We start from the raw sequence: 24,073 nt of genomic DNA on the forward strand, positions 1-24,073 counted from the left end.
GTACCTTCTCTTGCAGTGAGGGGGTATATGGGTAGTGTAGTTTAGGGGTGCTGTACCTTCTCTTGCTTGGTGCCTATGAGCAGGTAGGTGGGGCTTTGCTCTCTGGGGTGGACCACTAGGGTACAGTGAGATGACAAGAAGCCACGCCCACCGGCCTCGTAGTCCTCGTCAGAGTCACATGACCTGTCCACCTCCTCCACCACCGCCTCACGCATCCGCAGCTGGCCTAGAGGGAGCTGAGACGTGACAAACACATATACACACACACACAGTTAGAGAATGATATTCAGTTATACTGTACTATAGATATAGACTGTCAACAGTAATGACGCTGGAGAAAAGAAGGAATTTCAACCTTGTCATCCTGGTTCCTGTAATAATAGAAGACCTTGCTGACCAGAGAGCACCATACCAGCTTAGAGTGGCCATGCTTCACCTGGAGGAGAGCGACAGAGTGTGAGAGAAAGAGAAGAGACAGAGGGAGAGCGAGAGACAGAGAAGAGAGAGCGCATGGAGAAGAGAGAGAGTGAGAGAGAGAGCACATGAGAGACAGAGATAGAGAGAGACAGAGGAGAATGTGTGAGGGTTATAGATTCAATACCAGTTAGACTGTACAGCATATTTCTCATTTGAACAGCAGGCTGCAGTAGAGAGTGGATGTGTGTGGACCACTGGCTTCATCTCATGACTCATAATCCTAGCTGTACATCTCTTCATCAGGGTCGAAGTTCAAATATGCAGAGAGAGAGGCAGTGAACCAACAGTACATCACTTCAGAGTTCTGAGGTGCATAACGTCATAGTGTAGAGATCAAAGCCTCTTTACATGGAGAGATAGTTAATATGTCAGTCAGCCGTCACACACACCTCTGTGATCTTAGGGTTTCCTAGCCCCAGTCTCAACCATACTGACAGACACACCTCTGTGATCTTAGGGTCTCCTAGCCCCAGTCTCAACCATACTGACAGACACACCTCTGTGATCTTAGGGTCTCCTAGCCCCAGTCTCAACCATACTGACAGACACACCTCTGTGATCTTAGGGTCTCCTAGCCCCAGTCTCAACCATACTGACAGACACACCTCTGTGATCTTAGGGTCTCCTAGCCCCAGTCTCAACCATACTGACAGACACACCTCTGTGATCTTAGGGTCTCCTAGCCCCAGTCTCAACCATACTGACAGACACACCTCTGTGATCTTAGGGTCTCCTAGACCCAGTCTCAACCATACTGACAGACACACCTCTGTGATCTTAGGGTCTCCTAGCCCCAGTCTCAACCATACTGACAGACACACCTCTGTGATCTTAGGGTCTCCTAGCCCCAGTCTCAACCATACTGACAGACACACCTCTGTGATCTTAGGGTCTCCTAGCTCCAGTCTCAACCATACTGACAGACACACCTCTGTGATCTTAGGGTCTCCTAGCCCCAGTCTCAACCATACTGACAGACACACCTCTGTGATCTTAGAGGGTCTCCTAGCCCCAGTCTCAACCATACTGACAGACACACCTCTGTGATCTTAGGGTCTCCTAGCCCCAGTCTCAACCATACTGACAGACACACCTCTGTGATCTTAGGGTCTCCCAGCCCCAGTCTCAACCATACTGACAGACACACCTCTGTGATCTTAGGGTCTCCTAGCCCCAGTCTCAACCATACTGACAGACACACCTCTGTGATCTTAGGGTCTCCTAGCCCCAGTCTCAACCATACTGACAGACACACCTCTGTGATCTTAGGGTCTCCTAGCCCCAGTCTCAACCATACTGACAATCTGTTACAGTCTCTTTTTCTAACAGTGGGAAGAATGGCTAGTTTAAACTTTACAGTGTCCTAATAAGAAACATATTGTTGATATAATCGATCTCTATATTGGGTGAGAATAGGTATATTTTTGTATTGCCTTTGTAATAAGAGTTAAAGTTAAAGTTAAAAGCTTCCATTTAAAAGGCAAGTTAAAAGTTTCTATTAAAACTGTGTGTTTTGGGGGCCTCCCGAGTGGCACAGCGTTCTAAGGCACTGCATTGCCGTACTTGAGGCGCCACTACAGACCCAGGTTCGATCCCAGGCTTCGTCCAGGTTAGGGGAGGGTTTGGCCGGCTGGGATTTCCTTGTCCCAACGCAATCATTATGTGATCAAAATAAGCTCTTCTGTACCTCGTCTTGCTAAGGCCAATCCCCCTAAGCATGTTGTCTGTTTCTCATCTCTTAGGCCCAGTCCAGTGTTCCCTGACCTTAGTGAGCCAGCCCCTCACGGTGGGTTTGGCGGTGGTGGTCTCCATGGCGACTGGGCTGCTGGCTTGGACCTTGAAGATGTTCTGTAGAACTCTGATCCACTCCTCCAAGATGTTGGGAGAGTCAGCCGCCAGGAAGAATGTCTTCTTCTCTGTTATCAACTGATTAGAGCAGGAGAAGATTAGAGCAGGAGAAGATTAGAACAGGAGAATATTAGAGCAGGAAAAGATTAGAGCAGGAGAAGATTAGAGCAGGAGAAGATTAGAGCAGGAGAAGATTAGTGCTTGTTGCACCCTCGACAACTACAATGATTATTATTATTTGACCATGCTGGTCATTTATGAACATTTTAACATCTTGTCCATGTTCTGTTATAATATCCACCCGGCACAGCCAGAAGAGGACTGGCCACCCCTCATAGCCTGGTTCCTCTCTAGGTTTCTTCCTAGGTTTTTGGCCTTTCTAGGGAGTTTTTCAAAGGGAGTTTTTCCTAGCCACCGTGCCTCTTTCACATGCATTGCTTGCTGTTTGGGGTTTTAGGCTGGGTTTCTGTACAGCACTTTGAGATTTCAGCTGATATACGAAGGGCTATATAAATTGATTTGATTTGATTTGATTAGAACAGGAGAAGATTAGAGCAGGAGAAGATTAGAGCAGGAGAAGATTAGAGCAGGAGAAGAGAAATGCAGGGTGAATACGTGCCTATAAAGACAGACAGGCAGATAGGGACAGACAGACACATGCACGTACGCAAGAACACACACACACACTCTGAGTGAGCAGAGATAGCATCCCCAGCTTAGTAGAGATGAGTAACAGCTGCAGAAGTCAACATTCCATACCTGATGATCTCTCTTCAGGCTGAAACGTTCATTTTTACCCAGTTTGGTGCTAGGGATGGTAGGGCAGGATGTGTGTGTGTACCAGTAATCCCAGAACCCACAACCAAATGTTGCGTGTGCTAACGAACTAGCTAACTCAATTTACTTCTGGGGGTGAAAGTGGCTGAACTAGCAGTAGCAGTAGATTAAAGCCCTCTTCCCCAGTGGAGGCTGCTGAGGGCAGGACGGCTCATAATAATGGCCAGACTGGAGTCCTTATCAACCACATGGAAACCACATGTTTGATGTGTTTGATACCAGTCCATTGACTCCATTCCAGCCATTATTATGAGCCATCCTGCCCTCAGCAGCCTCCACTGCTCATCACTGTCACTCACCTGGAAGGTCTGTGCTCCTTCTCCACGGGCGATCCGACAGGAAGAGTTCAGCTCCATCTGACCCTGAGGCTTCCGTATCACATCGCTCTGAAAGACCAGGACAAAGACCATAGGAAGGAGATGGCAATACAGAATAAACCATGGCTCTCCAACCGTGTCCCTGGAGAAATACCCTCCTGTGCGTTTTCGAACCAACCCCAGTTGTAACTTAACTGATTCAGCCATTGACTTAGACATTGCATTACTGTATCGGTCCCATGATGGCATCTGTGAGAGCACGGGCAGCGCCATTGAGCGCATCTCCATTTTGAAGTAGTCCATTTTCTTCTTCTACTACTTCTATGAGTTGGTAAACAAACTGAAAGGGTGCACACTGCCACCTGTTGTGTGTTTTTTTGAACAGGTATAAAGCCAAGGCTGGCAATTTACTGCCACTGTAATAAATCTGTCAGAGAAGACAGTAATCAAGCAGATAGTGACGACGCGTGGAGACTCACCGGAGACTTGTAGTAGAAGATCTCTCCGTTCCTCAGGATGAACCAGCGTCTCTTCCAGGCTTTAATCTGACTGCCCATCTTCAGCAGGTAACCTGACTTCTCCAGCATCTCCTGTACATGTGGACACACACAGCACATGACTCACTTACCATTTTCACACTGTCGTGCCAACCTCACCCATACTTTGCTGGCTTGGATAGTTTATTTTCACGTTGTCCTTTACAGCTGCTCAGTACAGCTGAATAGTCCTAGTGTATCTCCAGGGAAGTAGAAGGGGTCCTTGTGTCTTATATTCTACTATGGCTAGTGAATGGCACCGTACTGCACCATATCGGACTGTAAATGGTCACTCACAGGCTCTCGCAGGCTCTCGCAGGAGTATGAAGATGTTCTCTGGACTTTGTGTTCTGGCTCAGAGTAGTCAGATTCCAGGGAATAGGCGTCAGGAGGGATGGCATAGTCACTTTCAGAGCTAATGGATGACATGGATACACCTGGAGGGATCGAAGGTCAGAAGTCTAAACAGGAACAGGTCATTGAGGTGATTCACAGCTGACTCACAGCTTATTTGCACGTACCTTGTGTTATATGTTATATTGTTGTACTTTTTAAAGTGTGCAAAAAAAAATGAATTAAAGTAAAGTAAACCCTCTCACCCCTCTTGACGGCGCGGGGGCTCCCGGGGGTGCTGCCCTTCCTTTCTGGGCCCAGGGTGGAGGTCCTGAGGCTGGCCAGAGAGCCACTGTCATCCTCCGAACCAGAGTCATCATCATGCAGGGGCACACTGCTGATCTGAGTGGCTTTCTGCAGACACACAGAAGACACTTTTAGATATTCCTCAGCACATACCACAGTCCATAGGGAGTGGATATGTTATGGTCAGTTGAACACAGTTAGAGCTGCTGGCCTTCCCTGTAGCTCAGTTGGTAGAGCATGGTGTTTGCAACACCAGGGTTGTGGGTTCAATTCCCACGGGGGGCCAGCACAGAAAAAAAATGTATGAAATTGTATGAAATGTATGCATTCACTACTGTAAGTCGCTCTGGATAAGAGCGTCTGCTAAATGACTAAAATGTAAATGTAAATGTAGAGTACGGTACTTACCCCTTTCAGTGTGGTATACACGGGTACAGTGATGTTCTTGTAGATCAGGTGAGTGAATGGTCCTGCGGCAGGGTACTGTGGTTTTTCTGCAGAAAACATGAGATGTTTGTGATGCAGCGAGATGTACACTGCTCAAAAAAATAAAGGGAACACTTAAACAACACAATATAACTCCAAGTCAATCACACTTCTGTGAAATCAAACTGTCCACTAAGGAAGCAACACTGATTGACAATACATTTCACATGCTGTTGTGCAAATGGAATAGAGAACAGGTGGAAATTATAGGCAATTAGCAAGACACCCCCAATAAAGGAGTGGTTCTGCAGGTGGTGACCACAGACCACTTCTCAGTTCCTATGCTTCCTGGCTGATGTTTTGGTCACTTTTGAATGCTGGCGGTGCTTTCACTCTAGTGGTAGCATGAGACAAAGTCTACAACCCACACAAGTGGCTCAGGTAGTGCAGCTCATCCAGAATGGCACATCAATGCGAGCTGTGGCAAGAAGGTTTGCTGTGTCTGTCAGCATAGTGTCCAGAGCATGGAGGCGCTACCAGGAGACAGGCCAGTACATCAGGAGACGTGGAGGAGGCCGTAGGAGGGCAACAACCCAGCAGCAGGACCGCTACCTCCGCCTTTGTGCAAGGAGGAGCAGGAGGAGCACTTCCAGAGCCCTGCAAAATCACCTCCAGCAGGCCACAAATGTGCATGTGTCTGCTCAAACGGTCAGAAACAGACTCCATGAGGGTGGTATGAGGGCCCGACGTCCACAGCTTGGGGTTGTGCTTACAGCCCAACACCGTGCAGGACGTTTGGCATTTGCCAGAGAACACCAAGATTGGCAAATTCGCCACTGGCGCCCTGTGCTCTTCACAGATGAAAGCAGGTTCACACTGAGCACGTGACAGACGTGTGCTCGCCAGAGGTAGCCTGACTGCCATTAGGTACCGAGATGAGATCCTCAGACCCCTTGTGAGACCATATGCTGGTGCGGTTGGCCCTGGGTTCCTCCTAATGCAAGACAATGCTAGACCTCATGTGGCTGGAGTGTGTCAGCAGTTCCTGCAAGAGGAAGGCATTGATGCTATGGACTGGCCCGCCCGTTCCCCAGACCTGAATCCAATTGAGCACATCTGGGACATCATGTCTCGCTCCATCCACCAACGCCACGTTGCACCACAGACTGTCCAGGAGTTGGCGGATGCTTTAGTCCAGGTCTGGGAGGAGATCCCTCAGGAGACCATCCGCCACCTCATCAGGAGTATGCCCAGGCGTAGTAGGGAGGTCATACAGGCACGTGGAGGCCACACACACTACTGAGCCTCATTTTGACTTGTTTTAAGGACCTTACATCAAAGTTGGATCAGCCTGTAGTGTGGTTTTCCACTTTAATTTAGAGTGACTCCAAATCCAGACCTCCATGGGTTGATAAATTGGATTTCCATTGATTATTTTTGTGTGATTTTGTTGTCAGCACATTCAACTATATAAAGAAAAAAGTATTTAATAACATTATTTCTTTCATTCAGATCTATGATGTGTTGTTTAAGTGTTCCCTTTATTTTTTTGAGCAGTATATAATTATAGTCTGTCTTACTGTGTGTACGTCCTATCCTTTCATCACAGCTGATTAAAAAGCAGGGTTCTGCTCTTAAACATCTCTTTAAAGAGCTCCTTAAAGCTTCCCAGATCACACCTGCACAGGTGTCACCCCCTCAGACAGGAAGATGTGACATCAAAAGGAGTACTGACAGGCCCCATAATGTTCCACCACAGACACAGAGGGACAATCTCAATTACAATTCCTTGATTCCTCGTGAGGAAACTGCAACTGCAATTGAGATTCCTCCAGACAGTCCTCTCCAACATCAGCATGGTAGGCAACTCACCTGGACCAGGACCTCTGGCTCCTGCGGTCGCCTCCGATACTGTCATCCCTGACTTGGCCACAGCATAGATACGGCTCTCCTGTAGAGCACATAGATCATTGTGTAAGCATGAGTATGTGTATGTGTGTTTTATAACATGACTTTGACTGCTCACAACAACAGGAACACACACACTGATATGAGACTATGGCAAAGAACACTCCACCAGCTCTCTCTCTCTCTCTGCCTCTCTCTCTCTCTCTGTCTCTCTCTCACTCTCTCTGTCTCTCTCTCTCTCTCTCTGTCTCTCTCTCTCTGCCTCTCTCTCTCTCTCTCTCTCTGCGTCTCTCTCTCTCTCTCTCTCTGTCTCTCTCTCTCTGTCTCTCTCTCTCTCTCTCTCTCTCTGTCTCTCTCTCTCTCTCTCTGCCTCTCTCTCTCTCTCTCTCTCTCTCTCTGCCTCTCTCTCTCTCTCTCTCTGTCTCTCTCTCTCTCTCTCTCTGTCTCTCTCTCTCAATTCAATTCAATTCAATTCGCTTTATTGGCATGACGTAACAATATACATATTGCCAAAGCTTATTTTGGATATTTACAATATAAAAATAAATAAAAAATGAGAATCATAATTGTCAATGGGACAACAGTAACAACAATAACCAAGGGTCAAAATAACCATACATTCAACAATAACAATAAGCATACAGTAGAGGACATGTGCAGGTTTATTGGTCTGTCAGACACTGTCCCTCAACTTATGGCATGCAGCAATGTAGTGCGCTGCCAACACACAGCTCTCTGCTTCCTCCCCCAACTGGACGGGTAGCCTATCCTCATCTGAGAGGTCTTTGAAACCTTGAATAAGGGTTTCAAATTTGGGGAAATGACACTCTCTAATTGTTTTATATTTTTTACATTTTGTCAGGAAATGCAGCTCTGTCTCAGGTTCTGCTGTTGTGCAGTGGTTGCACAGCCTTTCCTCTACAGGGAGCCATGTTTTCCTGTGTCTACCCTTCTCAATGGCAAGGCTGTGCTCACTGAGCCTGTACTTTGTCAAGGTTTTTCTAAGGTTTTGATCAGTAACCATGGTCAAATAGTTAGCCACGGTGTACTGTCGATTTAGGGCCAGATAGCACTGCATTTTGCTTTGTGTTTGTGCTTGTGTTTCCCAATAAGCAATGTAGTTTTGTTTTGACTGTGTTGTAATTTGGTTTATTCTGATTGATTGGATGTTCTGGTCCTGAGGCTTCAGTGTGTTAGTAGAACAGGTTTGTGAACTCAGCCCCAGGACCAGCTGGATCTCTCTCTCTCTCTCTCTCTCTCTCTCTCTCTCTCTCTCTCTCTCTCTCTCTCTCTCTCTCTGTCTCACCCAGGAGGGGAAGCGGTGCAGAGGTGGGGTGGGGGGTTTCAGAACCTCCGGATCCAGCAGTTCCAGACCCTCAGCCAACCCAACAAACGACACTCCTTCCTGGGAAGGACCCTCGGCCCCCTCTACCACCCCCTCCATATTGTCAGGCAGCCCGTCATCTATATCTGTCTCTACCAGGAAGTGACTGCAGGTGGAGGGAGACGCAAGGCTCTGCAGGGTGCAAAGATGAAAAAAAAGAAGCAATTACTTCAATTGCAACTACATCAACTGAGTGCAGCCGGGTACCTTTTTATCATTGTCATGTGACCGACTGTTGACTTTAAGCACACTCTCACTGTTTCTACACCACAGGATAGAGTTGAGCATGCTCACCCCTTTACCTGGGTGCTGAAAGCAGTCATGATGTCTATGGGGATGTTGAGGTGGTGCAGCCGGTCCACACCTCCAGGCTGGGGCTGACTGGGGGCGTTGAGGTGGTGCAGCCGGTCCACACCTCCAGGCTGGGGCTGACTGGGGGCGTTGAGGTGGTGCAGCCGGTCCACACCTCCAGGCTGGGGCTGACTGGGGGCGTTGAGGTGGTGCAGCCGGTCCACACCTCCAGGCTGGGGCTGACTGGGGGCGTTGAGGTGGTGCAGCCGGTCCACACCTCCAGGCTGGGGTTGACTGGGGGCGTTGAGGTGGTGCAGCCGGTCCACACCTCCAGGCTGGGGCTGACTGGGGGCGTTGAGGTGGTGCAGCCGGTCCACACCTCCAGGCTGGGGCTGACTGGGGGCGTTGAGGTGGTGCAGCCGGTCCACACCTCCAGGCTGGGGCTGACTGGGGGCGTTGAGGTGGTGCAGCCGGTCCACACCTCCAGGCTGGGGCTGACTGGGGGCGTTGAGGTGGTGCAGCCGGTCCACACCTCCAGGCTGGGGCTGACTGTAGTGTTTCTTCACCAGCTGGATGCTGTCTCGTGGGGTCAGAGGCGTCCGCACCTGTTAGTTCACAAACAAAGATAGATGACATTATTGATTGGCATTTGATTGAAGTTGACATTGATTCAAGTTCAACTAAGTTTACTGACTGATAACATCCCACTCCAGAGCGGCCATCACACATTGGAACAGTCAAACAGTAAAAAGAATCGTACGGCTCGTGTACAAATACAAGGAATGGAGAGAGAGTACCATAATTACAGGTGTATAGGGCCACATTAATATATATACACTGCTCAAAAAAATAAAGGGAACACTAAAATAACACATCCTAGATCTGAATGAATGAAATAATCGTATTAAATACTTTTTTCTTTACATAGTTGAATGTGCTGACAACAAAATCACAGAAAAATAATCAATGGAAATCCAATTTATCAACCCATGGAAGTCTGGATTTGGAGTCACACTCTAAATTAAAGTGGAAAACCACACTACAGGCTGATCCAAATTTGATGTAATGTCCTTAAAACAAGTCAAAATGAGGCTCGGTAGTGTGTGTGGCCTCCACGTGCCTGTATGGCCTCCCTACAATGCCTGGGCATGCTCCTGATGAGGTGGCGGATGGTCTCCTGAGGGATCTCCTCCCAGACCTGGACTAAAGCATCCACCAACTCCTGGACAGTCTGTGGTGCAACGTGGCGTTGGTGGATGGAGCGAGACATGATGTCCCAGATGTGCTCAATTGGATTCAGGTCTGGGGAACGGGCGGGCCAGTCCATTGCATCAATGCGTTCCTCTTGCAGGAACTGCTGACACACTCCAGCCACATGAGGTCTAGTATTGTCTTGCATTAGGAGGAACCCAGGGCCAACCGCACCAGCATATGGTCTCACAAGGGGTCTGAGGATCTCATCTCGGTACCTAATGGCAGTCAGGCTACCTCTGGCGAGCACATGGAGGGCTGTGCGGCCCCCCAAAGAAATGCCACCCCACACCATGACTGACCCACCGCCAAACCGGTCATGCTGGAGGATGTTGCAGGCAGCAGAACGTTCTCCACGGCATCTCCAGACTCTGTCACGTCTGTCACATGTGCTCAGTGTGAACCTGCTTTCATCTGTGAAGAGCACACGGCGCCAGTGGCGAATTTGCCAATCTTGGTGGTCTCTGGCAAATGCTAAACGTCCTGCACGGTGTTGGGCTGTAAGCACAACCCCCACCTGTGGACGTCGGGCCCTCATACCACCCTCATGGAGTCTGTTTCTGACCGTTTGAGCAGACACATGCACATTTGTGGCCTGCTGGAGGTCTTTTTGCAGGGCTCTGGCAGTGCTTCTCCTGCTCCTCCTTGCACAAAGGCGGAGGTAGCGGTCCTGCTGCTGGGTTGTTGCCCTCCTACGGCCTCCTCCGCGTTTCCTGATGTACTGGCCTGTCTCCTGGTAGCGCCTCCATGCTCTGGACACTACGCTGACAGACACAGCAAACCTTCTTGCCACAGCTCGCATTGATGTGCCATCCTGGATGAGCTGCACTACCTGAGCCACTTGTGTGGGTTGTAGACTCCGTCTCATGCTACCACTAGAGTGAAAGCACCGCCAGCATTCAAAAGTGACCAAAACATCAGCCAGGAAGCATAGGAACTGAGAAGTGGTCTGTGGTCACCACCTGCAGAACCACTCCTTTATTGGGGGTGTCTTGCTAATTGCCTATAATTTCCACCTGTTGTCTATTCCATTTGCACAACAGCATGTGAAATGTATTGTCAATCAGTGTTGCTTCCTAAGTGGACAGTTTGATTTCACAGAAGTGTGATTGACTTGGAGTTACATTGTGTTGTTTAAGTGTTCCCTTTATTTTTTTGAGCAGTGTATAAACTCAGCAAAAAAAGAAACATCCCTTTTTCAGGACCCTGTCTTTCAAAGATAATTCGTAAAAATCCAAATAACTTCACAGATCTTCATTGTAAAGGGTTTAAACACTGTTTCCTATGCTTGTTCATTGAACCATAAACAATGAATGGACATGCACCTGTGGAACGATCGTTAAGACACTAACAGCTTACAGACGGTAGGCAATTAAGGTCACAGTTATGAAAACTTAGGACACTAAAGAGGCCTTTCTACGGACTCTGAAAAACACCAAAGAAAGATGCCCAGGGTTCCTGCCCATCTGCGTGAATGTACCATAGGCATGCTGCAAGGAGGCATGAGGACTGCAGATGTGGCCAGGGCAATAAATTGCAATGTCAGTACTGTGAGACACCTAAGACAGCGCTACAGGGAGACATAAGCCATAAGACTGCTGAACAATTAATAAAATCGCCACCGGACAATTTACATTGACCCCCCCTCTTGTACACTGCTGCTACTCGCTGTTTATTATCTATGCATAGTCACTTCACCCCCACCTACCTGTACAAATTACCTCAACTAGCCTGTACTCCCGCACACTGACTCGGTACCGGCGCCCCCAGTATATAGCCTCATTATTCTTATTGTGTTACTTTTTATTATTACTTTTTATTTTAGTCTACTTGGTAAATATTTTCTAAACACTTCTTGAACTGCACTGTTGATTAAGGGCTTGTAAGTAAGGATTTCACGGTAAAGTCTACACTTGTTGTATTTGGCACATGTGACAAATAAGTGATTTTGATTTGAAACTTGTTTGGGACAAGAAACACGAGCAATGGACATTAGACCGGTGGAAATCTGTCCTTTGGTCTGATTAGTCCAAATTTGAGATTTTTGGTTCTGGTGCTGGCCTTCTAGCAGACTTCCTCTGTCTCGTGTCTGTGTTCTTTTGCCCATCTTAATATTTTATTTTTATTGGCCAGTCTGAGATATGGCTTTTTGTTTGCAACTCTGCCTAGAAGGCCAGCATCCCAGAGTTGCCTCTTCACTGTTGACGTTGAGACTGGTGTTTTGCGGGTACTATTTAATGAAGCTGCCAGTTGAGGACTTGTGAGGCGTCTGTTTCTCAAACTAGACACTCTAATGTACTTGTCCACTTGCTCAGTTGTGCACCGGGGCCTCACACTCCTCTTTCTATTCTGGTTAGAGCCAGTTTGCGCTGTTCTGTGAAGGGAGTAGTACACAACGTTGTATGAGATCTTCAGTTTCTTGGCAATTTCTCACATGGAATCGCCTTCATTTCTCAGAACAATTATAGACTGACGAGTTTCAGAAGGTCTTTGTTTCTGGCCATTTTGAGCCTGTAATCGAACCCACAAATGCTGATGCTCCAGATACTCAACTAGTCTAAAGAAGGCCAGTTTTATTGCTTCTTTAATCAGAACAACAGTTTTCAGCTGTGCTAACATAATTGCAAAAGGGTTTTCTAATGATCAATTAGCCTTTTAAAATGATAAACTTGGATTAGCTAACACAACGTGCCATTGGAACACAGGAGTGATGGTTGCTGATAATGGGCCTCTGTACGCCTATGTAGATATTCCATAAAAAAATGTTGTTTCCAGCTACAATAGTCATTTACAACATTAACAATGTCTACACTGTATTTCTGATCAACTTGATGTTATTTTAATGGACAAAAAATGTGCTTTTCTTTCAAAAACAAGGACATTTCTAAGTGAGCCCAAACTTTTGAACGGTAGTGTATATATACATAAATAGATATACATAGAACTTAACACACCTTGGGTAGGGTCATGCTGGTCCCAGTATGGGAGGGTAGTGCCAGGGGCTGGGTGTGGGTCTGGAAGGGGTGAGAGTTAGATGGAGAGCGGCAGAGGAGAGGGTTTTTGGGGGTGGAGGTAGGGATATCAGGGGTCCTGGGACCCCCGTGGGTTGTTTCACAGGCAGAGGAAGATGAGGAGGAGGAAGAGGAAGAGGAGGAAGAGTGGAGACGTTGGGAGCGGAACCTGCTGTTGAGCTCGTCCGCGGAGTGATCTCTGGGAGTAGCGCTACCTAGTGGATGGTCCTGACCTCCAGTGGTTGGAACAGGACTACCAGGTTCAGCCCCAGCCTCCCTGCCCTTGCTGCCCAGAGAGGGAGTGTCTGGCAGGGTTACTGTCACAGTGCCGTGGCCTGTTGTGTCTCCTCTGTCCCCTCTGGGTTTACAGGGCTGCTCTGCTCTGTCCCCTGGACCTGTCTGTCTCCCCCAGCCTGTTTCCTCCTGGACAGGTGAGGTCCCAGGACAGCATGAGGGGTACAGAGGGCTGGAGGGTCCCTGGTGGGTGTCTGTGGAAGGAGAGGTGGGGGGGAGGGGGGATGAAGGCTTCTCCAGGAGAGCTATTGGACAAGAGGGGACAAAATATAGTCAATGTAGAGACACAACAGCAACCTTTGACAATATAACAACATGTACTATAGAACATAGGCCCACACTTGACTACTAATCATCTATCACTAAGGTGATAAGGCTCTGATACTATCAAAGTAACATAGACTGTGGTGTGCCCCAGGGCTCTATGCTGGGCCCCTCTTCATCATCTACATACTCCCACTCGTACAGATCCTATGCCACTTCAACCAGACCATTTGCATGACTTTAGGTGGATAACAATTGAAAACTGTGATGACAGTTGTTAATGCTGTGATAACAGCTGGCTGGCGTCGAAGGCCTATGGGTGTTGCTTTGTTAAAATGGAGCGTGGTACTCTCAGAGGGTGAGGTGCTGGGTAGATGAACTAAAGTTCCTGTGGATCACCTTGCAGTTTGTCCTGCAGCATCATAATCTGCTCTGCCTGCTTCAGGTTGGACATTTTCAGCTGCTGGTTCTCAATCTCCATCTGAAACACAGCGCAGAAAGAAGATGACAATTAGTGACAGTTTGGGGTTAACTGTTATTTTGTCTTTAACCACTGATCATAAGCTGGGTTTGGGTTTAGGTTTAAGTTGAGCTAATGCAAAGAAAGCTTAATCTTTGACGTGGCTGGTCCCTATAGGATGTATATGTCACAGTACATAGTGTATCCGAGCTACGCTTACCTCTCGTAGCTTAAACGTAACCCAGTCTTTGATTTTAGCAGCCTTCTCCTCAATGATCTTAGCCTCCTGGGCTCTGACTAAGATCTAGAGGCCAAGAAAACATGGTTCATGGTTAGTGACTCATCATAACCTACAGGACATATTATGAACATGAATGGACATAATAAGGGAAAGGGAGATACCTAGTCAGTTGTACAACTGAATGCATTCAACTGAAATGTGTCTTCCATGTTTCTTATCTATGGGTGCATCCTAAATTGTACCCTATTCCCTATACAGTGCACTACTTTTGACCAAGGTCCATAGGGCTCTGTTCAAAAGTAGTGCACTATATAAGGGATAGGATACCATTTGGGTCTCACTCTATAGCTTCCATACCTGTTTTTCCAGCTGCACCTCTAATCTCTTTATCACTGCATCTTTCTCCTGCATCTGATTCGTCAGGTCCTGGTACCTTCTGAACACTGAGTTCTCTGATTCGCTGGGTTGTACGTTTGCATATTTCAGCTTCTCTTCCATGACATGGATCTGTAATACATCATCAACTATGTCCACACTCACATGTTCACACTCACAAGATAGGTGGGAACAAATGGACTCTGGAACCCTCAGTAGAGCAGGAGACTAAATCAAGTTTGCAAGATGAGCCTCAGCTGTTATAGAGAGGGAAGTGCAGAAATGATGAAAGAGAGAGAGAGACACACAGAGAGAGAAAGAGAGAGAGAGAGAGAGAGAGAGAGAGAGAGAGAGAGGGAGAAAGCTACTCAAGCCTACAGAAGCTGTGATTGTAAAATGTGGTTGGCAGACTGTTACTGTAGTGTACCTGTTTCTCAGCACTCTCGGCCCGTTGGTCAGACTCTGTCACCCTCAGCTCCAACTCCTGCATCTAGGGGACAAAAGGGTTGCCATGGTTACTTCTTCCTACGGGTCAGCTGTCTCAGTATGGGGTTGAAGGGGGTCACGGGAAAATCTAGTGTGTGTGTGTCTGCAATGTAGGCTAGCACACAGACTCCTCTGTTAGATCTATAGACTACCATGGTGGACAGACATGCCTCAGACATATTTATGGTCTGTAACACACACAGTACACACACACACGCACACACACACACACACACACACACACACACACACACACACACACACACACACACACACACACACACACACACACACACACACACACACACACACACACACACACACACACACACACACACACTAATCCCCCACAACAATAGTTCTTAAGCGTCGTCCCCCTCACAGGAAATTTGAAAGGTGAGTGGCGAGTGACTGTGGGTGGTAGGGGAGGGGGAGAGGGGGTAGAGTAGGGAGGAACTTTGGTTTGTCAACCTTCTGAGTCCAATTCCTCAAAACCCATTCAACTCAGACATTCCTCCTCACAGCATGTAGTCAAACTGAATAATGAGTCAGAGAACATTATCAGGCAAGGTCATCAGAGGGATCCAGGAAAACCATCTGAAACTAAGTTGATCCTATAGTGGAGTAGTGCCAGACATTGCCCTATACTGTGCTGATGTGTGTGTGTGTGTGTGTGTGTGTGTGTGCGTGTGTGTGTGTACTGTGTGTGTTACAGGCCATAAATATGTCTGAGACATGTCTGTCCACCATGGTAGTCTATAGATCTAAGAGCGGAGTCTGTATGCTAGCCTAAAATACCATGTAGGATGTGAGTCTGTATGCTAGCCTACAGTACTATGTAAGATGTGAGTCTGTATGCTAGCCTAAAATACCATGTAGGATGTGAGTCTGTATGCTAGCCTACAATACCATGTAGGATGTGAGTCTGTATGCTAGCCTACAATACCATGTAGGATGTGAGTCTGTATGCTAGCCTACAATACCATGTAGGATGTGAGTCTGTATGCTAGCCTACAATACCATGTAGGATGTGAGTCTGTATGCTAGCCTACAATACCATGTAGGATGTGAGTCTGTATGCTAGCCTACAGTACTATGTAAGATGTGAGTCTGTATGCTAGCCTATATTACTATGTAGGCTAGCCCTGAACAGTCACTTCCTGTTTCCGGTCACAACTTGCAGACTTGTTTACGTGCTGCTGTGCGTTTTGTTGCCGATCTTACTTTGCTACCTGACTACTTCACGGTTTTTACTTTTTCATTACCGTATATTTTTAGTTTTTCCCTCACTCAACTTTTTCACCCCGGAGGTTTTATCTGGAGATGGTTCGTCAGGACTTCAAACAGCCGAAGCTAAGTAACATTAACATGATGCCTTCTAATTGCAGTCGTTGTACTCATAATATACAGGAGAACGATCGCCTTACGGCGAGGATAGCTGTGCTGCAAGCCCAGCTTCAGACGCAATCGTTAGGCAAGGGTAATTTCAGTGTAGGAAAGGATGAAACGGCGTCTGTGCCACCAGTAAGTACAGATAGTAACGTTAGTATAAACCCCCTCGCACGGTCCCCGCAGCCGGACAACTTTCTCATGGCTTCTGGAGGGAAACGCTGTAGGAATGCTCAACCGGTGTCGCTTATTCAGCCGACAGAAACTTTCAACCGGTTCTCCCCATTAAGCGAGTCGGAGTCAGAGGCCGAGCCTTCTCTGGTCTCTACTCCTCCCGTTATGGGGTCTGAGACGCCGAAGCCTCTCACCATTAGCTCTGACAAATTGAAAACCGTAGTCATTGGCGACTCCATTACCCGCAGTATTAGACTAAAAACTAATCATCCAGCGATCATACACTGTTTACCAGGGGGCAGGGCTACCGACGTTAAGGCTAATCTGAAGATGGTGCTGGCTAAAGCTAAAACTGGCGAGTGTAGAGAGTATAGAGATATTGTTATCCACGTCGGCACCAACGATGTTAGGATGAAACAGTCAGAGGTCACCAAGCGCAACATAGCTTCAGCGTGTAAATCAGCTAGAAAGATGTGTCGGCATCGATTAATTGTCTCTGGCCCCCTTCCAGTTAGGGGGAGTGATGAGCTCTACAGCAGAGTCTCACAACTCAATCGCTGGTTGAAAACTGTTTTCTGCCCCTCCCAAAAGATAGAATTTGTAGATACAGTGCCTTGCGAAAGTATTCGGCCCCCTTGAACTTTTCGACCTTTTGCCACATTTCAGGCTTCAAACATAAAGATATAAAACTGTAATTTTTTGTGAAGAATCAACAACAAGTGGGACACAATCATGAAGTGGAACAAAATTTATAACAAATAAAAAACTGAAAAATTGGCCGTGCAAAATTATTCAGCCCCTTTACTTTCAGTGAAGCAATCTCTGTTCACTGCCTTCCTGAAGACAAACAATGTACACGGAACGCTTCAGTCTGATTTTAGACCCCATCATAGCACTGAGACTGCACTTGTGAAGGTGGTAAATTACCTTTTAATGACGTCAGACCGAGGTTCTGCGTCTGTCCTCGTGCTCCTAGATCTTAGTGCTGCTTTTGATACCATCGATCACCACATTCTTTTGGAGAGATTGGAAACCCAAATTGGTCTACATGGACAAGTTCTGGCCTGGTTTAGGTCTTATCTGTCGGAAAGATATCAGTTCGTCTCTGTGAATGGTTTGTCCTCTGACAAATCAACTGTAAATTTCGGTGTTCCTCAAGGTTCCATTTTAGGACCACTATTGTTTTCACTATATATTTTACCTCTTGGGGATGTCATTCGAAAACATAATGTTAAATTTCACTGCTATGCGGATGACACACAGCTGTATATTTCAATGAAACATGGTGAAGCCCCAAAATTACCCTCACTAGAAGCCTGTGTCTCAGACATAAGGAAGTGGATGGCTGCAAACTTTCTACTCTTAAACTCGGACAAAACAGAGATGCTTGTTCTAGGTCCCAAGAAACAAAGAGATCTTCTGTTGAATCTGACAATTAATCTGGATGGTTGTACAGTCGTCTCAAATAAAACTGTGAAGGACCTCGGCGTTACTCTGGACCCTGATCTCTCTTTTGAAGAACATATCAAGACTGTTTCAAGGACAGCTTTTTTCCATCTACGTAACATTGCAAAAATCAGAAACTTTCTGTCCAAAAATGACGCAGAAAAATTAATCCATGCCTTTGTTACTTCTAGGTTGGACTACTGCAATGCTCTACTTTCCGGCTACCCGGATAAAGCACTAAATAAACTTCAGTTAGTGCTAAATACGGCTGCTAGAATCCTGATAGAACCAAAAAATGTGATCATATTACTCCAGTGCTAGCCTCCCTACACTGGCTTCCTGTTAAGGCATGGGCTGATTTCAAGGTTATACTGCTAACCTACAAAGCATTACATGGGCTTGCTCCTACCTATCTTTCCGATTTGGTCCTGCCGTACATACCTACACGTACGCTACGGTCACAAGACGCGGGCCTCCTAATTGTTCCTAGAATTTCTAAGCAAACAGCTGGAGGCAGGGCTTTCTCCTATAGAGCTCAATTTTTATGGAATAGTCTGCCTACTCATGTGAGAGACGCAGACTCAGTCTCAACCTTTAAGTCTTTACTGAAGACATATCTCTTCAGTAGGTCCTATGATTAAGTGTAGTCTGGCCCAGGGGTGTGAAGGTGAACGGAAAGGCTGGAGCAACGAACCGCCCTTGCTGTCTCTGCCTGGCCGGTTTCCCCTCTTTCCACTGGGATTCTCTGCCTCTACCCCTATTACGGGGGCTGAGTCACTGGCTTACTGGTGTTCTTCCATGCCGTCCCTGGGAGGGGTGCGTCACTTGAGTGGGTTGAGTCACTGACGTGGTCTTCCTGTCTGGGTTGGCGCCCCCCCCTTGGGCTGTGCCGTGGCGGAGATCTTTGTGGGCTATACTCGGCCTTGTCCCGGGATGGTATGTTGGTGGTTGGAGATATCCCTCCAGTGGTGTGGAGGCTGTGCTTTGGCAAAGTGGGTGGGGTTATATCCTACCTGTTTGGCCCTGTCCAGGGGTTCATCGGATGGGGCCACAGTGTCTCCTGACCCCTCCTGTCTCAGCCTCCAGTATTTATGCTGCAGTAGTTTATGTGTCGGGGGGCTAGGGTCAGTCTATCACATCTGGAGTATTTCTCTTGTCTTTTCCGGTGTCCTGTGTGAATTTAAATATGCTCTCTCTAATTCTCTCTTTCTCTTTCTTTCTTTCTCTCTCTCGGAGGACCTGAGCCCTAGGACCATGCCTCAGGACTACCTGGCTTGATGACTCCTTGCTGTCCCCAGTTCACCTGGCCGTGCTGCTGCTCCAGTTCCAACTGTTCTGCCTGCAGCTATGGAACCATGACCTGTTCGCCGGACGTGCTACCTGTCCCAGACCTGTTGTCCCAGACCTGCTGGAACCCTAACCTATTCACCGGACGTGCTACCTGTCCCAGACCTCCTGTTTTCAACTCTCTAGAGACAGCAGGAGCGGTAGAGATACTCTCAAAGATCGGCTATGAAAAAGCCAACTGACACTTACTCCTGTGTTACTGACTTGTTGCACCCTCGACAACTACTATGATTATTATTATTTGACAATGCTGGTCATTTATGAACATTTGAACATCTAGGCCATGTGCTGTTATAATCTCCACCCGGCACAGCCAGAAGAGGACTGGCCACCCCTCATAGCCTGGTTCCTCTCTAGGTTTCTTCCTAGGTTTTGGCCTTTCTAGGGAGTTTTTCCTAGCCACCGTGCTTCTACACCTGCATTACTTGCTGTTTGGGGTTTTAGGCTGGGTTTCTGTACAGCACTTTGTGATATCAGCTGATGTAAGAAGGGCTATATAAATACATTTGATTTGATTTTGATTTGATATGCTAGCCTACATTACTATGTAGGATGTGAGTCTGTATGCTAGCCTACATTACTATGTAGGATGTGAGTCTGTATGCTAGCCTACAGTACTATGTAGGATGTGAGTCCATGCTAGTCTACAGTACTATGTAGGATGTGAGTCTGTATGCTAGCCTAGCAGCCTGATCACTAGAAATAGACTTTGATTTCTGGCATTTGAAAAGGTCCTGAGAACGTGAATATATGCCTTCCTTGGCAAAAAAAAAGAAAACAATTGCCCGGCACTGGGTGCGAATTCATGATGTTCGGAGCTGAAGCATTCTGCTCAGACCACTGCCCTACCGCAGATCACAATGCCTTAGCAAGCTGTGAAAATACTTGATGATACTCGATGCCAATAGCGCATTGTTTTTTATTATTTTGTTTCAAGCCTTCCCCAAACTATAGCCCAAACCTTAACAACTCAGAATGAATGTCTAAACTGTTAACCTTTGACTTATTTATGTTTTAACCTTGTAACTACGCATAATTAATCCTGTAACTATGCAGAATTAGCCCTGTAACTACGGTAACTACACAGAATTAACCCTGTAACTACACCTAATCAACCCTGTAACTACGCAGAATTAACCCTGTAACTACGCAGAACTAGCCCTGTAACTATGCAGAATTAGCCCTGTATCTACACAGAATTAACCCTGTAACTACGCAGAATTAGCCCTGTATCTACGCAGAATTAACCCTGTAACTACACAGAATTAGCCCTGTAACTACGCAGAATTAGCCCTGTAACTACGCAGAATTAACCCTGTAACTACGCAGAATTAACCCTGTAACTATGCAGAATTAACCCTGTAACTATGCAGAATTAGCCCTGTAACGACGCAGAATTAGCCCTGTAACGACGCAGAATTAACCCTGTAACTACGCAGAATTAACCCTGTAACTACGCAGAATTAACCCTGTAACTACGCAGAATTAACCCTCTAACTATGCAGAATTAGCCCGGTAACTATGCAGAATTAACCCTGTAACTACGCAGAATTAACCATGTAACTACGCAGAATTAACCCTGTAACTATGCAGAATTAACCCTGTAACTACGCAGAATTAGCCCTGTAACTACACAGAATTAACCCTGTAACTACGCAGAATTAACCCTGTAAATATGCAGAATTAGCCCTGTAACTACACAGAATTAACCCTGTAACTACGTAGAATTAACCCTGTAACTATGCAGAATTAGCCCTGTAAATAGTGAGAATTAACCCTGTAACTACGCAGAATTAATAATATGTTGATTTTTGAAGGGAAACTATGAGATCATGTTGCAGTCCAGCAAGCCTACAGTACATTGCAGGATGTGTCTTGACTGAACCTGTGCATGGCAGCATCTCTGAGTAGAGTCGTTGAGTTTGTCTAAGATTTAATTAAAAGTAGTAATTGTGATGGGGGAGGCTCGGAATCTCCTCTGAAAAGGAGGGCATTGGAAAATCTCTCTTAGACACACACACACACACACACACACACACACACACACACAGAGAGAGAGAGAGAGGAGAAGAGAGGAGAAGAGAGGAGACGAGAGGAGAAGAGAGGAGAAGAGAAGAGAAGAGGGGAGAAGAGAGGAGAAGAGAGGAGACGAGAGGAGGAGAGGAGAAGAGAAGAGAGGAGAAGAGAAGAGAAGAGAGGAGAAGAGAGGAGAAGAGAGGAGAAGAGAAGAGAAGAGAGGAGAAGAGAGGAGAGGAGAAGAGAGGAGAAGAGCGGAGAAGAGAGGAGAGGAGAAGAGAGGAGACGAGAGGAGGAGAGAGGAGAAGAGAAGAGAGGAGAAGAGAGGAGAGGAGAAGAGCGGAGAAGAGAGGAGAGGAGAAGAGAGGAGACGAGAGGAGGAGAGAGGAGAAGAGAAGAGAGGAGAGAGGCATTTCAACCCTCTTCTTTTCTTCTTCGTTTCTTTGTTTCTGTCCTCATTGTTTAGAAGCATTCTACTTCTATTGCTCATAAACTCCAAAGGGCACAGAACAGATTCCTGGAATCCACTCACACCCGTTGGTCACTCAGGGTCCATCCATTTTACCAGGGCTCATAGGGCTCTGATCAAAAGTAGTGCACTATATAGGGAATATGATGCCATGTAGGACACTGCCTCAGTCACTCACGCCTAGAATAACACTGATTAAAGCTAGTGTAGAGATGGGGAACTCAGGGAAGGAGGTTGTTAGTGGTGGTTAGTGGTTAGTGGTTGAATGACTCCTCACCTCAAGGTCAAAAGACTTTAGAATGAGTCCAAAGAAAGGCATCACCAAGCCAAGTGGGAGAGGAGTCAGAAGAGTAAACAAAAGTCTTCACCACGTTACTTTAACCTTTAACTGTAGAAACGGTTAGCAAGCTTTTTTAGCAAGTCAAGATGACAACTAAGGGCTGTAGGCGGTATTTATAAAATGTCATTTCCATTGAAGTAGCTCGCACATCCAAGTTAGAAAGCAGAGGAGGTCAAAGGTTAGAGTTCAGAGGTTATGGGACTGAGACTTGAGCTGTATAAGTTCCTCGAAGGCTGACGGCTGACACAGTACTGTGTGTGTGTGTGTCTGTTTATGTGTCTTTGTCTGTGTGTGTGTGTGTGTGTCCCCCTAAATGTATGTCCCTAAGTGTGTGTGTGTATGTGCCCCTAAGTGTGTGTGTGTGTGTGTGTGTGTGTGTGTGTGTGTGTGTGTGTGTGTGTGTGTGTGTGCATGCGTGCGTGCGTGCGTGTGTGTGCATGCGTGCGTGTGTGTCTGTAGGGCTTTGTGCCTGTCTCCAGCCCCCCTGGTTACCACGGGGATCAACAGGTGCTGACCAGGCATGAGACAACTATGTCACGTATCCAGAAACTGTTGTTCACTCTGACTGACTTCAGAATCTGCTTACGGCTGCATTTAATAAGCTGTCATATTTCACCAAGATACTCAATTGTAAGAGCATAGTCTAAGATGAATATATTCCTTTAAAATGCTCCGTTTTTAAGTTAATACGAAAAAAATGGCCTACCTTTCCCTTTCAAAATGGAGTCTTGTGTTTAGAAGGTTAAGCAGAGATGAACAGTAATGCTGTAAGTCTGTGATGACACTTCTCTCCTTTCTACATTGAGGAATCCAGAAGGGCTGATAGTATCCAGAGAGGGAGGTGGACAGACAGGGAGATAGTGACAGACAGGATAACAGACTGGATGAGAGACAGACAGCGGGTCATCTCATCCAATAACAGCTGAGCTCAGTGATAGACACCAGTGCTGTTAACACCTGTTCAGATATGAACTGTGAGAACTGTTACAGCTCAATGGATTGATGTTGAACTGAAACATTGTATGGTTCAAATAAATGCTGCAAATGAGGTGGCAAACAAGTCAGGCTGCTCAGCTGATTGGTTGATTGGCTGACACTGTAAATTGTGACATTTTGCAACTAAACTATTACCCAACCAAGATAAATTACATAAAACACAACGGAAATAGACTTTGGAGAACATTAAATGATATCATGGGCAGAAAACCCAATTCAACTCCATCATTCATTGAAGTTGATGGGTCATTTAAAAAATTTACTTTTAATATTGCCAATAATTTCAATGACTATTTCACTTGTAAAGTGGAATAATTCAGAAGTGAACCATCATATTTGTGTATAAAAAAATCAAATAATGAAGAAAAGGGATTGCTGTTTTGAATTTGGCCAAGTTAGTGTGGGAGAGGTGGAAAAACTATTGTTATCCATCAATAATGATAAACCACCAGATATAGACAACCTAGATGGGAAACTATTGAGAATGGTAGCAGACTGTATTGCCACCCTTATTTTGGTATATCTTTAACCAAAGCCTAAAGGAGTGTGTGTGTCCATAGACGTGGAAGGAAGCTAAAGTCATTACACTACACAAAAACAGTAAAGCACCCTTAGCTGGCTCTAACAGCCGCCCAAACAGTTTGTTGCCTGTTCTCAGTAAACTGATTGAGAGAATTGTGTTAGACCAAATACAATTCTATTTTTCAGAGAACAAGCTATCTACTGACTTTCAGAATGCATATAGAGAAGGACACTCAACTTGTACTGCACTGACTCAGATGACTGATGATTGGTTAAAATAAATGTATAATAAGATGACAGTTGGAGCTGTATTGTTAGAATTCAGTGCT

General features: G+C 46.4%; 1 protein-coding gene across 1 annotated transcript in view; it reads right to left on the minus strand.

The window, feature by feature from the left end:
* LOC115162024 (pleckstrin homology domain-containing family H member 1) overlaps positions 1-24,073 on the minus strand; it is a 68,794-nt gene that overhangs the window by 21,130 nt on the left and 23,591 nt on the right. Inside the window, exons 3-18 of the mRNA XM_029712941.1 lie at positions 14,987-15,049; positions 14,542-14,691; positions 14,164-14,247; positions 13,883-13,964; positions 12,869-13,464; positions 8,675-9,268; positions 8,295-8,504; positions 6,953-7,031; positions 5,063-5,148; positions 4,615-4,762; positions 4,313-4,452; positions 3,959-4,069; positions 3,462-3,548; positions 2,242-2,403; positions 356-436; positions 57-236 (exon numbers count right to left, since the gene is read on the minus strand). Of these exons, the coding sequence (XP_029568801.1) occupies positions 57-236; positions 356-436; positions 2,242-2,403; positions 3,462-3,548; positions 3,959-4,069; positions 4,313-4,452; positions 4,615-4,762; positions 5,063-5,148; positions 6,953-7,031; positions 8,295-8,504; positions 8,675-9,268; positions 12,869-13,464; positions 13,883-13,964; positions 14,164-14,247; positions 14,542-14,691; positions 14,987-15,049 (2,853 nt within the window). The remainder of the gene's footprint in view (positions 1-56; positions 237-355; positions 437-2,241; positions 2,404-3,461; positions 3,549-3,958; positions 4,070-4,312; positions 4,453-4,614; positions 4,763-5,062; positions 5,149-6,952; positions 7,032-8,294; positions 8,505-8,674; positions 9,269-12,868; positions 13,465-13,882; positions 13,965-14,163; positions 14,248-14,541; positions 14,692-14,986; positions 15,050-24,073) is intronic.

This window comes from Salmo trutta, chromosome 25 (genome assembly GCF_901001165.1).
Source record: "Salmo trutta chromosome 25, fSalTru1.1, whole genome shotgun sequence".
NCBI classification, from domain to species: domain Eukaryota; kingdom Metazoa; phylum Chordata; class Actinopteri; order Salmoniformes; family Salmonidae; genus Salmo; species Salmo trutta.